Source organism: Cannabis sativa, chromosome 6 (genome assembly GCF_029168945.1).
Source record: "Cannabis sativa cultivar Pink pepper isolate KNU-18-1 chromosome 6, ASM2916894v1, whole genome shotgun sequence".
Lineage (NCBI taxonomy): Eukaryota > Viridiplantae > Streptophyta > Magnoliopsida > Rosales > Cannabaceae > Cannabis > Cannabis sativa.
In genome coordinates this window covers 51,939,075-51,950,840 of record NC_083606.1, presented here as the reverse complement: position 1 = coordinate 51,950,840, position 11,766 = coordinate 51,939,075, and the positions used below count along the sequence as shown (strand labels likewise).

General features: G+C 31.1%; 1 protein-coding gene across 1 annotated transcript; it reads right to left on the bottom strand.

The window, feature by feature from the left end:
- Window positions 1-364: 364 nt before the first annotated feature.
- LOC115724426 (plant intracellular Ras-group-related LRR protein 6) lies at window positions 365-4,693 on the bottom strand. Its single transcript, XM_030653711.2, has 3 exons — window positions 4,335-4,693; window positions 2,464-2,633; window positions 365-1,347 (listed from the first exon to the last, which is right to left on the bottom strand). The coding sequence occupies exons 1-3, from the start codon at window positions 4,557-4,559 to the stop codon at window positions 627-629; spliced, it is 1,116 nt and encodes a 371-aa protein (XP_030509571.1). The 5' UTR covers window positions 4,560-4,693; the 3' UTR covers window positions 365-626.
- Between the last annotated feature and the right edge of the window lie 7,073 nt (window positions 4,694-11,766).

The following is an 11,766-nucleotide window of genomic DNA, read 5'->3' as shown; positions in this document are numbered from 1 at the left end:
AGGGAAGGGTATCATGTAATATTGGGATGTAAAGTGTAATTAGAAGTTGACTCACACATAGAATATAGGTCTTCTATTTTGAAGATGCTAATAGCTTGTAAAAATTGTGTTGAGGTAATGCATTACTCTGATTTACCAAAAAAAAAATATATATATAATACAATTTTATTAGGCTTACCAAACGAGCCGAAAAGAGTAAACAAAAACACGATACCAACAACCGCCCAAAGCTAATAATAATATTAAAAAAAAAAAGCATTTATATAACCCACCATGAACGATCATTCCATGCCAATCACCTTCGCCAGAGTTTGATGATTTCATGAATGTTATGAAGATTATATACAAAACCACACGAACAGCATTTTTAAAAGAACATCACGAACATCCAACAATATCCATTATTACAATAATCACGAAATATCAACAACACCACACACAAAAACCTAATGACCAAATACTACTAATAATCATGAGCATATATATATCCCCAATGATAATGAACTCTCGGCACAATTCATAACATGTTGTTGACACGTGCACAAAACAGTACAATTTCATCATCAACGATATATTATACGAAAGAAAAACAGGCCACTTATCATAGCACATGCATGCAGCTCTCTCTATCTGCTGAAAGAATGACGAGGAGATGAGAATAGACGGCGTGGAGAGAACATCCCCAAATAACTAGGCGAAGCTATGCCATCAATGGTCCGATATTCAGGCATGAACGCTTCTCCATCATGACTGTGACGATGGCGACTACCAGCACCACTACTACTACTAGTCTTCTGAGATCGTCCGTTGAAAGTCCCATACTTAACAAGTCGCCCAACCCAAGAAGATTTCTTACTCTTAGACCCATTACTGGCACCACCATTGTTCATTCTATCGCTCATGTACTCCTTCACCGCATGCAGCCCTTGCTCGAACACTTCCATGGGTGGCGACACCAGCGGGTTGCCATCAACACAGAGTGTCTGGAGCTTGCGTAGGCAGCCGATGGAGTCGGGCAAGGAGGTGATCTTGTTATAGCTGATGTCGAGCTCAACTAGTGAGAGGAGGAGGCCAACCGAGTAAGGTAGGGTTTCCAAGTACTGAAAGTTCTGGCTGACGTTAAGGGTTTCGAGGTTGATTAGGTTTTCTAGGTCTTCCGGTAAGGAGCGAAGACAGTTTAGGCGGGCATCGAGGATACGGAGGTTGGTAAGGTGGCTTATGGAGTAGGGAAGGAAGACGAGCTTGTTGGAGTTCACTGAGAGCTTCTTTAGGTTTGTTAACTCGAATCCTATGGTGTCCGGGAGCTTTCTCAGTTGGTTGAAGTTGGCATTCAGATCTTCTAGGCTTCTGCGTTGATAAAATGGTAATTTACATTAACGTTACTTACTTAATAGAGAATCTGCCACTATAAATGGCATATTATTGAGCAAAATTTGCACATACAATAATTCATGAATAGAGCAATATGAAGATCGAGTGCTAAATTAGTTAAAAAAAATAATAGCTAGTTAATGTTTTCGTCTTTTTGTGGTCAAAATTGTAAGTATAATCGTTAAAATATAAAATACAATTACCTTAATTCGTTACTATTTATTTGCAGTACTTATTAGCAGTTCTTTTACCATTTATATATCTCTCGTGTAGGAATAACGTCCTGGGCTCATCTTATATATATACTGAAACGTTATTGACGTGCCTGAGAGCGTGAGTCAACATCAAGAATAATTGGCACCATTATGGTATATATAGATATTTATTTAAAGAAAATGTATATGTGATTATGTGAACATTTTTCAACATATAATATATAAGGCCAACAAAAATCTTAATACATTTAGAGAGCCAATATGTATGTGTGTGAATGGCTGAATATAATGATTAGTACGGTTGAGACTATCTCCACGAAAAGTTTGACTAAAGAATTAAAAATATAAAGTTATTAAATTCGTAAGTCGTATTTATATAAAGAGCGGTTGAAAGGTCTTAGTCGGCCGCTACAAAAGTGAGCCCATTTCCTACTGCACACGCGTGTCACTATAGATATTACAGGCTCTTTACTGTTCCATATCGTTATATATCAATCTCCCATTTATTCCCGTATACAAATATATGATAAGTCAAAGAGCAATTATGACATTCTGTTAAATTACAATATTATCCTCTATTATATGACTTGTAAGATACAAAATTTGAATATAACAGCTTACAAATATCACATATATAATGAATAAAAAAATAAATAATACATGCAAGTCACATATAAAGTGGATGGATATTGTGTCTATCTGTGTATCATACATTAATATATACGGATGTGAATAATTTATATAGATGTCAATATGTATTATCAATTAATATAATAGTGGTTAATATTTCCAAGAAAAATATATAATTGTTTTGATATATATACGATACGCATTAATGATGATAGTGAGATAATGAATATATATAGCAAGTACAAACCTGCAATTTTCAATAGTTTTGGGAAGTGATTCAATAAGGTTTCCAGAAACGTTCAAAACCTTTAGCTTGGACAAACAACCAATCGAGTTCGGAAGTGATCTAAGTTGATTCGAGTGCACATCCAATATTACCACATTTAATAATCTTGCAATTAACGACTCTGGTATGATCTGCAATTATGATAATACAAGAGATAATGATTATTAGTTACTTAAATTATATAAACGAAAAAAAAAACACTATTTTTCTGGTGTACTTAATTGTGACATCCTCAATTTAATGATATAAGTACCATTATAATATTTATGGTGTTTCGTCAATATTATGAGTAATTTTTTTTTTTTAATTATATGTATAGCTAATTATGTTTTAGAAAAGAGAAATGCTAAAGGGCACTAGTGTTGCTTAGCACCCTCTTATGTGTGAGTATCGCTATTGGTCCAATTAAGTATCGGGTCCCAAATAGTTTAATATAATAATTTTTAAAGAATATCGCTAATTAATCGCAACGTGACATGTTAAGAAAGTGCTAAGCACCATTAGTGCCTTATAGCAATGCTCTTTAGAAAAGTAGCCTACAACAACTAATAAATGTGAACAAACAAAAAATGTTATGTTTTGAACAAGTGGATTGTGATAAGGGTTAAAATTAATGGGCTAACATGTCATATATGACAAACAAATCGGACTTGTGTACGTTAAGTAGACATAAAAGTCAAGGAATCTTAATTTTGACAAAACAAAGAAACAAAAAAACTAAATTTATAAAACCAAATACGTATTTATAGTATGACACGCAGGAAGACAACGATAGGTAAATAAAATTTTGAGACATATATCGTACATTCCTTTCCTTTTAACGGAGAATATATTACAACTTTCACAAAATGCAGCAAAAAAAAATAATTAATTAATTTAAACCACATAAAATATTATATTGGGAAAGCTTTTTATCTTTTAGAAAAAAAAAAAAAAAAGAAAAAGATTGATCATATGTATGTAAAAGGAATCTCTTCCAGCCAAAATAAATAAATTATTACCAAATCTGCAAATCAGAAGTTTAAACAACAAAATAAGTACTTAATAAATTTGAAAAAACAAATTTTAGGGAGAGAAAATTAAGGAAAGATATTATTTCTCCAGAAATAATACTAAGGAGAGACTGTCGGTAATAGATTTGGTATTTTTTTGGACAACAGTTTTGTTATTTGATTTGATATATGATATTGAACATCAGAATCAAAATATTATATATACATTCATACACATCACTTATATATACAAAAGTATATATTATATGTATCTCGATGAAAGAAAATTGTTATAAATATAAATAGAGTTTTTATAGCTAGACTGAAACTAAAATTGAAAAGAAAATAACAGATTTTTTTTAACTTATATATGTCGTTTTGAGACTTGTTTGTAGCTGAGAAAAGAAGGAAAAAAGATAGAAAAGCCCAGAATTATAAAAATCAAAGATAAAATTAGAAGTTATACTATTAATTAAAAAATTTCTTTGAAGGCAGGCACATGGCTGTACTTTATGCTTGTATATCTATTTCAATTTAATATTTATTTTCTTTATGTGCAAAAACAACAAAGTAAACGGCCACGGCGCCATAAAGAAACCAAGGATACGGAAATCGAAACCCCATCTTATTTCTACTCTTTCTTCAAAAGGTAAAAAAATGTTTCTTTCTCATGGAGTTGACTGGAAAATGAAAACTCCGACTATATAATTTTGAAGATGTAAGACGAAAAAGTCTAGCGTTTTACACCAATCAACATTTTTTATTAGAGGTTAAAATGATTGTGAGGAATGAAAATATTAATATATATATATATATGTATTATTACATCTTAATACATACCTGAAGATTATTGTTGGAGAGGTCAAGCTTGGAAACAATTCCAAGATTTAGAGATGGACTAGGGAGAGTCTCTAAAGACAAGCCACTGAAATCCACTATTTCAAATCTCTCTTCTTCTATGGAGGTTTTCTTCTCCTCCTTCTTCATATTACTAAAACTACTACTCTTATTATTATTCCTGATCAAATCCATCCTCATTTGCACATGTTGCTTTTCATACATCATCTTCTACTAACCACGAATTAACAAATCCTAATTTTCCACTTTTCAAAAATAGAAAAAAAAAAAAAAAACTCTCCAAGAAATCCAAAAGAAAAAACGACAGAATATGAAAAGAGAGAGAGATGATTTTGTGTGTAATTATGCTTGAGAGAGAAAATACCGTTAATATATATTTTTTTTCGGAAGATAGAGAAAGATGAAGAATTGTACGGAGATATTTGACGTGGAACTGACGTGGGCGAGTTAAGTACAATAGGCCGTATAAAAGTATGAGATTAGTGCCTAAGAAATCCACGTCAGCCACATGAGAAAGTCAACTGTTCCTCTTATTTCAGTTTGAAACTCAGGCAGCCCGCGAATCTCGGGGGTGGCTGCTCTCTCTCTTATATATTTGCTTGTCTTGTCTTATATTTTACTTAAATAGGACCAAATCCAACTCCCATTTCAAATTTTATTTTATAACAGGTCGGTCCGTGATAAGTTGATCTTATAATATACAGTCCAACAAGTATATATTATTAGGATAGTTGTTGTGTATATATATTATTTCTTAATTAAAAAAAAAAAAAAAAACTGTCCAACAATCATTTTTTTATTAATCATTGATTTCGATCTTTACAGGGTAGGAAAATTATAAATGAATTTGTTTCCTAATTTTAAGAGCATTTACAATAAAGAGCTGAAATGTAGTTTCTTCTATATTTTAGCACATTAAAAAACAAATTCCTACTCATTTCAAAAAAAAAAAAACATAAAAAACAAAAAAAACACAAATTCCTACTCCAACAACATTCTAAAAAGTAAAATTTAGCTCATACTAAAAATTTACATATTATACTAAATTTGACCTACAATACATTCAATTTTCTTTTTCATTCAATAATAATTAAAAAATATCTCAAGTGTTGTTATGCTATAAAAAGATTATCAAATTTAGGATACACAATAAGATTCATTCCAAAGTGCACGGGGTGAAACCATCTGATTTTTTTCCACCCGACTAGGACCTCATTGGCCTGGCTCTAGGCTTAGTCAGGGTTCTGATTAGTAGGGTTAGTTGATTATTTTTATTGACCTTGTTTTTAGCTAACAACAATGAATCAATTAAAAAATAGTAAATAATACTAATTAAGCAATAAGAGCATGAATTTGTTATAGAGGTTCGACCTCATGATAGTGATAATAACTTACTTCTCTTTTACTTGTATTAACTTGTGAGAAAAGAAGTAAGAAGTTATTGATATTCCTCGAAAGCTTTTACAGAGATTTTAATAGCGTAAGCGCTCTATTGAATGAATAATTTTTGGATCCCTAAATAGTAAAATGACTCTACTATTTATAGAAAAGAATTATATCTATTTGGTTTCTCAAAACCATTAAGAAATAAAATGGAAAACTTGTATATTTTCCTAAATTACATCATTTACGTGTAGAAATTCTATTAAAATTGGGATTTAATTGATAAATAAAAGAGAGAAGTATCTCTAAAGATATTTTACTTGTATTTATCTTTGTTGTTGTATGCGAGCTTGTTGTGAGATCAACGTTGGTCAGGCAGTGCCATTTATCTCGTCCGGATATTCCAGCTTATTCTTTTAATTAATTGTTTACAAATGATAAATCACTTTAGACGATACATCATGGAGTACACTGCCTGTCTAAGTCATGATATATTTTTCAGGTGTCGCTCCAATAGATGCTACGTCACATGGTGCAAATTTTGGGATAATATTTTTCCCCCAAGTCCGTGTGAAAACTCTTTGCTCACACGTGGACTTATTCGACAACTTAGTTGGTCAGATGAGTGACACATGTTAAGTCCCTATTGTTGGAAATATTTTACCAGGATCTAGATTTACTACCAAGTATGTTTTATTAACATCCTAATATGAATTCTAAAACAATGAAATAAACACATAAGAGTTTAAGAAAACCTTACATTGGGTGCAGCGGAATATTATGACTCCTTCCATTCAGATCTCTAGCCCTTGATTCCTTTCTGTAGCAGAGCATAATCAAGATCTGAATCTAGATCTCCTTCTCTCCTTCTTTGATGGTTGATTTTCCATAGTCTTACATACTATGATTGAGGTACCACTTGATGTGTGTGGGCACTACTCATTCACTCAAGGGAATTTCGAAAACAGAGAAAAGAAAAGAGATAGAGGGGCGTGTAGCTTTTATGAAAGAAACCAATGTTCAAAGTTGTGTGTTTCCTGAAACCAACACTTTCTATTTAAGGAATGCCCTCTAGGTTTAGGTTAGAATTGTATGGCATTAAAATAATAAAAAAATAAAATGGTAAAGTCTTGCAATGTGGCCGGCCATACAAAGGGAATTGGGCCTCACTTTGCAACTTTCCCATTTTGTTATTTCTCATTCCCATTTTCTCAAAAATGCCAATTTTCCAATTTAACCTTTTAAATGTCAATTCTAATTATTTAATAACTTAAAAATAATTATTAAATAATATTGCCATTTAATATATTTATTAATTTAGACATATAAAGTCTCTTAATCAATAAATAAACCTAGAATATCTTTTCTTTACAATTTCTCTCTTGCTTAGTGGAAATTCATAAAGTAGACATAGTCTAACTTTTAGAATTATAATTGATTAATTAAAATCAATTAACTGAGTCTTACAAGCAGTATGGTCTCAACTCTAATGGGGACCATGGGTCTATATAACCGAGCTTCCAATAAGTCGAACCGAATTTACAAAGTAAATTCCCTAACTTATGAATTCCTTATTGAATCCACTCTTAGAACTTGGAATTGCACTCTCAGTCATATAGAACGCTCTATATGTTCCACGATATAGACACGTCATTAGTTATCCATTGTTATAATCCTAATGTGATCAATGATCCTCTATATAGATGATTTACACTGTAAAGGGATTAAATTACCGTTACACCCTACAATGTATTTTATCCTTAAAATACTTAACCCTGTATAAATGATATTTCAGCTAAGTGAAATGAGTACTCCACCATTTATTTCAGTTAAGCTCGAAGGAAATCATCCTTTACTTTCTATTCGCCATATAGAAGCTATAGATTCCATATTTATGTTAGCGCTCCCACTCAATTGCACTACCGTGTTCCCAAAATGTACGTATCACCCTGACCCAAAAGTAGGCTTAACTAACAAATCAAAGAACATGAATAACACTCTTGAGATTGAACCTAATCATATCAGGATTAAGATCATTTGATCTAGGATCAACAGGTGATATTGAATTGAATAGATATTACGGTAAGTTTTAATATATCTAATCAAAGTTCAATATCGGTCCCTTCCGATGTATACTCCATACATCCGATACTGGTAAACTTTGCCAATATCCTGGAAAGGACATAACACTTTTCCAAGGTGTAAGAATACCTATCGTTGATTATACCATGTCAGTCTAAATCCAGTGTTCTGACAAATCAGGGAATAACTTTCAACATATAATTAAGATTATATTCCACTGTGCTGACAACACTATAATCATTAACAAATTCATATGTTCTGGACTTAAATAGAATTCATACATTATATATATAATCATGAAATAAATCATGTGAACCATGCAACATAAAATGTTATTTCTGATCTTTATTAATAAGTAAATCTGATTATATTGAAATGGGTTTTATTTAGGGCACAAAACCCAACAAACTCCCACTTGCACTAATATAAAATAAAATGTGCATTTCAAATAATCTCAACACCTTGATATACAAATCAAGTGTAATAGTAGTAAACTCCTCGTAATATGATCTGACATGTTGAATTAAACACAACCTCTTCTCCCCCATTACTCTTCCTTTAATCACAAAATCTTTGATATTGTGAAATTCCTCTCTATATGTCTACTCTCTTGGGATACTGGATTCTATACTTTTGGCAACTACTTCTTGGTTATTCAGGAAGTAACACTAGTAGTTAAGGCAAGTTGGAACGGTGCCACAAATGTATAGAACTTTCCTTAGACTGAATAAGTACCTTTCCTGCAACTTTAACATTCAGTCTCTTTCTGGTAGACTAAGAGACTTCAGATAGGTTTTTACACTTCTCCAAAATCACTACTCCACCCCCAGAGTAATCACCATTTTATCAGCAGACTTTCTAGCACAAAGGCAAGTCTTGAAATCTGATGTGGTGTAGTCTAAGAGTTTTAAACACACCCTTATTGACTAACATATAGTTCCTCTTCTTAATCTTAAGATTTACTTGATTGTCTTCCAATGTTCCTCTCCTGGATTAATCTGATACCTACTCATTACTCCCACTCAACAGCAGGTGTCTGGTCTAATGCATACAAAAGCATATCTAAGACCTCTCACTGTTGATATAAGAAATTCTTTCATGGCTTTTTTTTTTTCTGGAATAGTTGAGACTTTTCCTTAGATAAATAAAATCTATGTCTAAGAAGTTGTGAAGCTTCTATAGATTGCCATTAGAAAGAAAATGCTTCAGCATCTTACTAAAGTAAGTTGCTTGCATTAGAGTAAGTAACTACCAGGTGTACCACAAGCCATAGGTTTAGATAAACTCAAACCTATAATACTAGGAACAGGAAGTTTGTTAAGTCCATTGAATAGACTTATTAACGAAAATTTCCTTTTATGTCCTTGTAATAGAAAACTTTAGGTTACTCCATGTGAATGGATCAAACTATAGTTCTCTTGGCTTTTCTTCTTAGTTTCTTATCTTGACAATCTATTACTTGTTTAAACTCACAATGGATTTTAATCACTAGTGTCTTCCAAGTCATAAGAAGATGGGTTCCTAGAAACTCTCACACTACGACAAGGTACCGTGAATTATGTCTAAGAAAACTAAATGGTATTGACCTCTTCAGTGGAATCATCATATGTCAAATAAGATGATAGAACACTTTTGGAATCAAGAAAAAAATATCTCCTTTATTTGCTACTTTATTTTCAGACTTATTCATTTTCTTAGAAAAGTAGTATTTGTTTAAACAAACACTTTCTTATCTAATAACTATGGGATGATCCACCCCTAATCACTTAGAATAGCTAACAAACATGCAAACCAGGGTTAGCAGTTCTAGCTTTTCTTAAGATTTCGATTAGGTCATCCATGAATCTAGTAATGATTTACATTAAGTATACAACCATTGCATCATTCTGAAATTATATTACCATAGAAGGATTTAGGCAATGACTAGTAACTAATTATCAATATGAAAATTGAATTTCTGGGGAGGTAAGTTTGGATATAATTCAAAAATCAATTTAGAGATCTTTGAACTGCATATCTACTAACTTTTTCTCCACCCCTATGAGTTCGCAAGATCTTAACCACTTACCTTAATGGTTTTCCACCATTGCTAGAAATTCATGAAATTTTTCAAACGTTTCAAATTTCTTTTGCATAAGGTAAAATCTAAAGTGATCGTTTTAAGAATACAACGAAAACTCATATCCACCCCTGAATGTACATCCATCTACGAATGAGATAATTATACTTTCAGTGGATATAGGCATATTAACTCTTTACAGAGAATGATCTTGTCAAAACCACTATGAACAAGATACAAATGCCATAGATTTATAAAATATGTGGTTGTATCTTTTGATGACTTAAATTTAGTTACATAAAAGAGTTCTTAGAATAGTGCAAGTAGATTCTGGTAACAGAATACTAAACTCATACAGTTTTAATCCATTGATAGAAAATGGTTATTAAACACTTGTGAAAGTGTAACTGTATAATTAGTAATTCTTTCTTGGACCACCACTACTAATCTAATTCTAAGTCTGATTTGCCTATACAAGTAGGAGATTTCTAAGATTGAGGATTTATATCATTTTGGGATAAAATTTTGGGAATATAGTCATATGCGTCATTTAATTTCTTAAGAGAAAACATAGAATGACTTTATATAATTTATAGACCATTCATCCAATGATATGTCATTGAGATAATTCGAAATGAATAAGCTAAGAGGAATTAGGATAATTTCGTTTTAAATAAGAATCCAACGATGCTCCGACTAGCAAGAGTCAAAGTAATCTTATTTATACAATCTTCTTGTTTCATATTGTAAAATACTAGTCTAAGGTGTCATCAATTGATGAACAGCTAGATGTTGCATATACAATATTTATCTTTCGAGATCTAACACTATTATGTTAGTCTAATGGTGAAAATCCATTAGGGATTTATCTCATTAGAAAAACAAACCAAGTTAGACCAACAATGAAGATTCGAAATTAAACTACAATTTAATAACAGGAAATAACATGGCTCAATATAAATTCATACACAATTCAGAAATTATGAAGCATATAGCAAGTAGGAATGATAAGTGAAAATACGAAAACATACAATCCTAAATAATTTTCAAGGTCTTCAACAAACTGATATCAGTGTCCCGTTTAGGCGAGAGTCAGCAATACCATCCATTGAATAGAGTTGTTAGCTCATCTAAAATCATAAACATTCTAGCAACCTTTTATTCGATGAAGATTGGAATCCGCGTTGTCCCGTTTAGGCGAGAGTCAAGGCTATTCTATCTTATGAGCTTCCACCATTGTTTCATATTCTTGCAAGTCTTATACAGTCGCCACCATTCGGGTGATCAATACTATATAAAAAAACTTACAAGATTACTTACCTTTCGAGATTAAACGGTGCTAACTTGCTAATGAACGTTCCTCCATTAGGGAGGATTACTCACTAAAACAATAGCTATGTAAAACCAACAATGGAGATCGAATATCCTAATAATAAAGCTCATTATTTAATGAAGGTTGTATTTTCTTCTAATATTTATTTTAATCAATTTATTTTAAATATATATATTTATTTAATTAAAATTTCTAATTCAGAATAAAATATTCTAAATATAAATTTTAATTTAATATTTATAAATTATACTTAGATGGATATGAAAATAACGTGAATTATTTCCATCTTAGTAATAATTTCCATAAATACTTAGAAAATTATTCAATTTAAGTTGTTTCAAAATTAATTTAAATTAATTTATAACTCAAATTTAATTTTCTATAAATATATATTGCATTTCGAAAAATGAAGTGTATAAGAATACTACTTTCGAAAATGCTTTAAAATAAAATAAAAAATAAATCATGAAAAAATTGTTCTAATTTTATTTTGGCCCAAAATTAATTAATAAAATTAATTTACAACAAAAATATAATTTTCCTATTTAATGAAATAT

Bases quoted from the DNA above. Each gene is read 5' to 3' on its own strand.
- LOC115724426 (XM_030653711.2), bottom strand. From the start codon at position 4,559: ATGATGTATGAAAAGCAACATGTGCAAATGAGGATGGATTTGATCAGG. The intron at 2,634-4,334 runs GTATGTATTAAG...TCATAATTGCAG, and splicing joins TCTCCAACAATAATCTTCAG to ATCATACCAGAGTCGTTAAT. The intron at 1,348-2,463 runs GTTTGTACTTGC...TTATCAACGCAG, and splicing joins AAAACTATTGAAAATTGCAG to AAGCCTAGAAGATCTGAATG.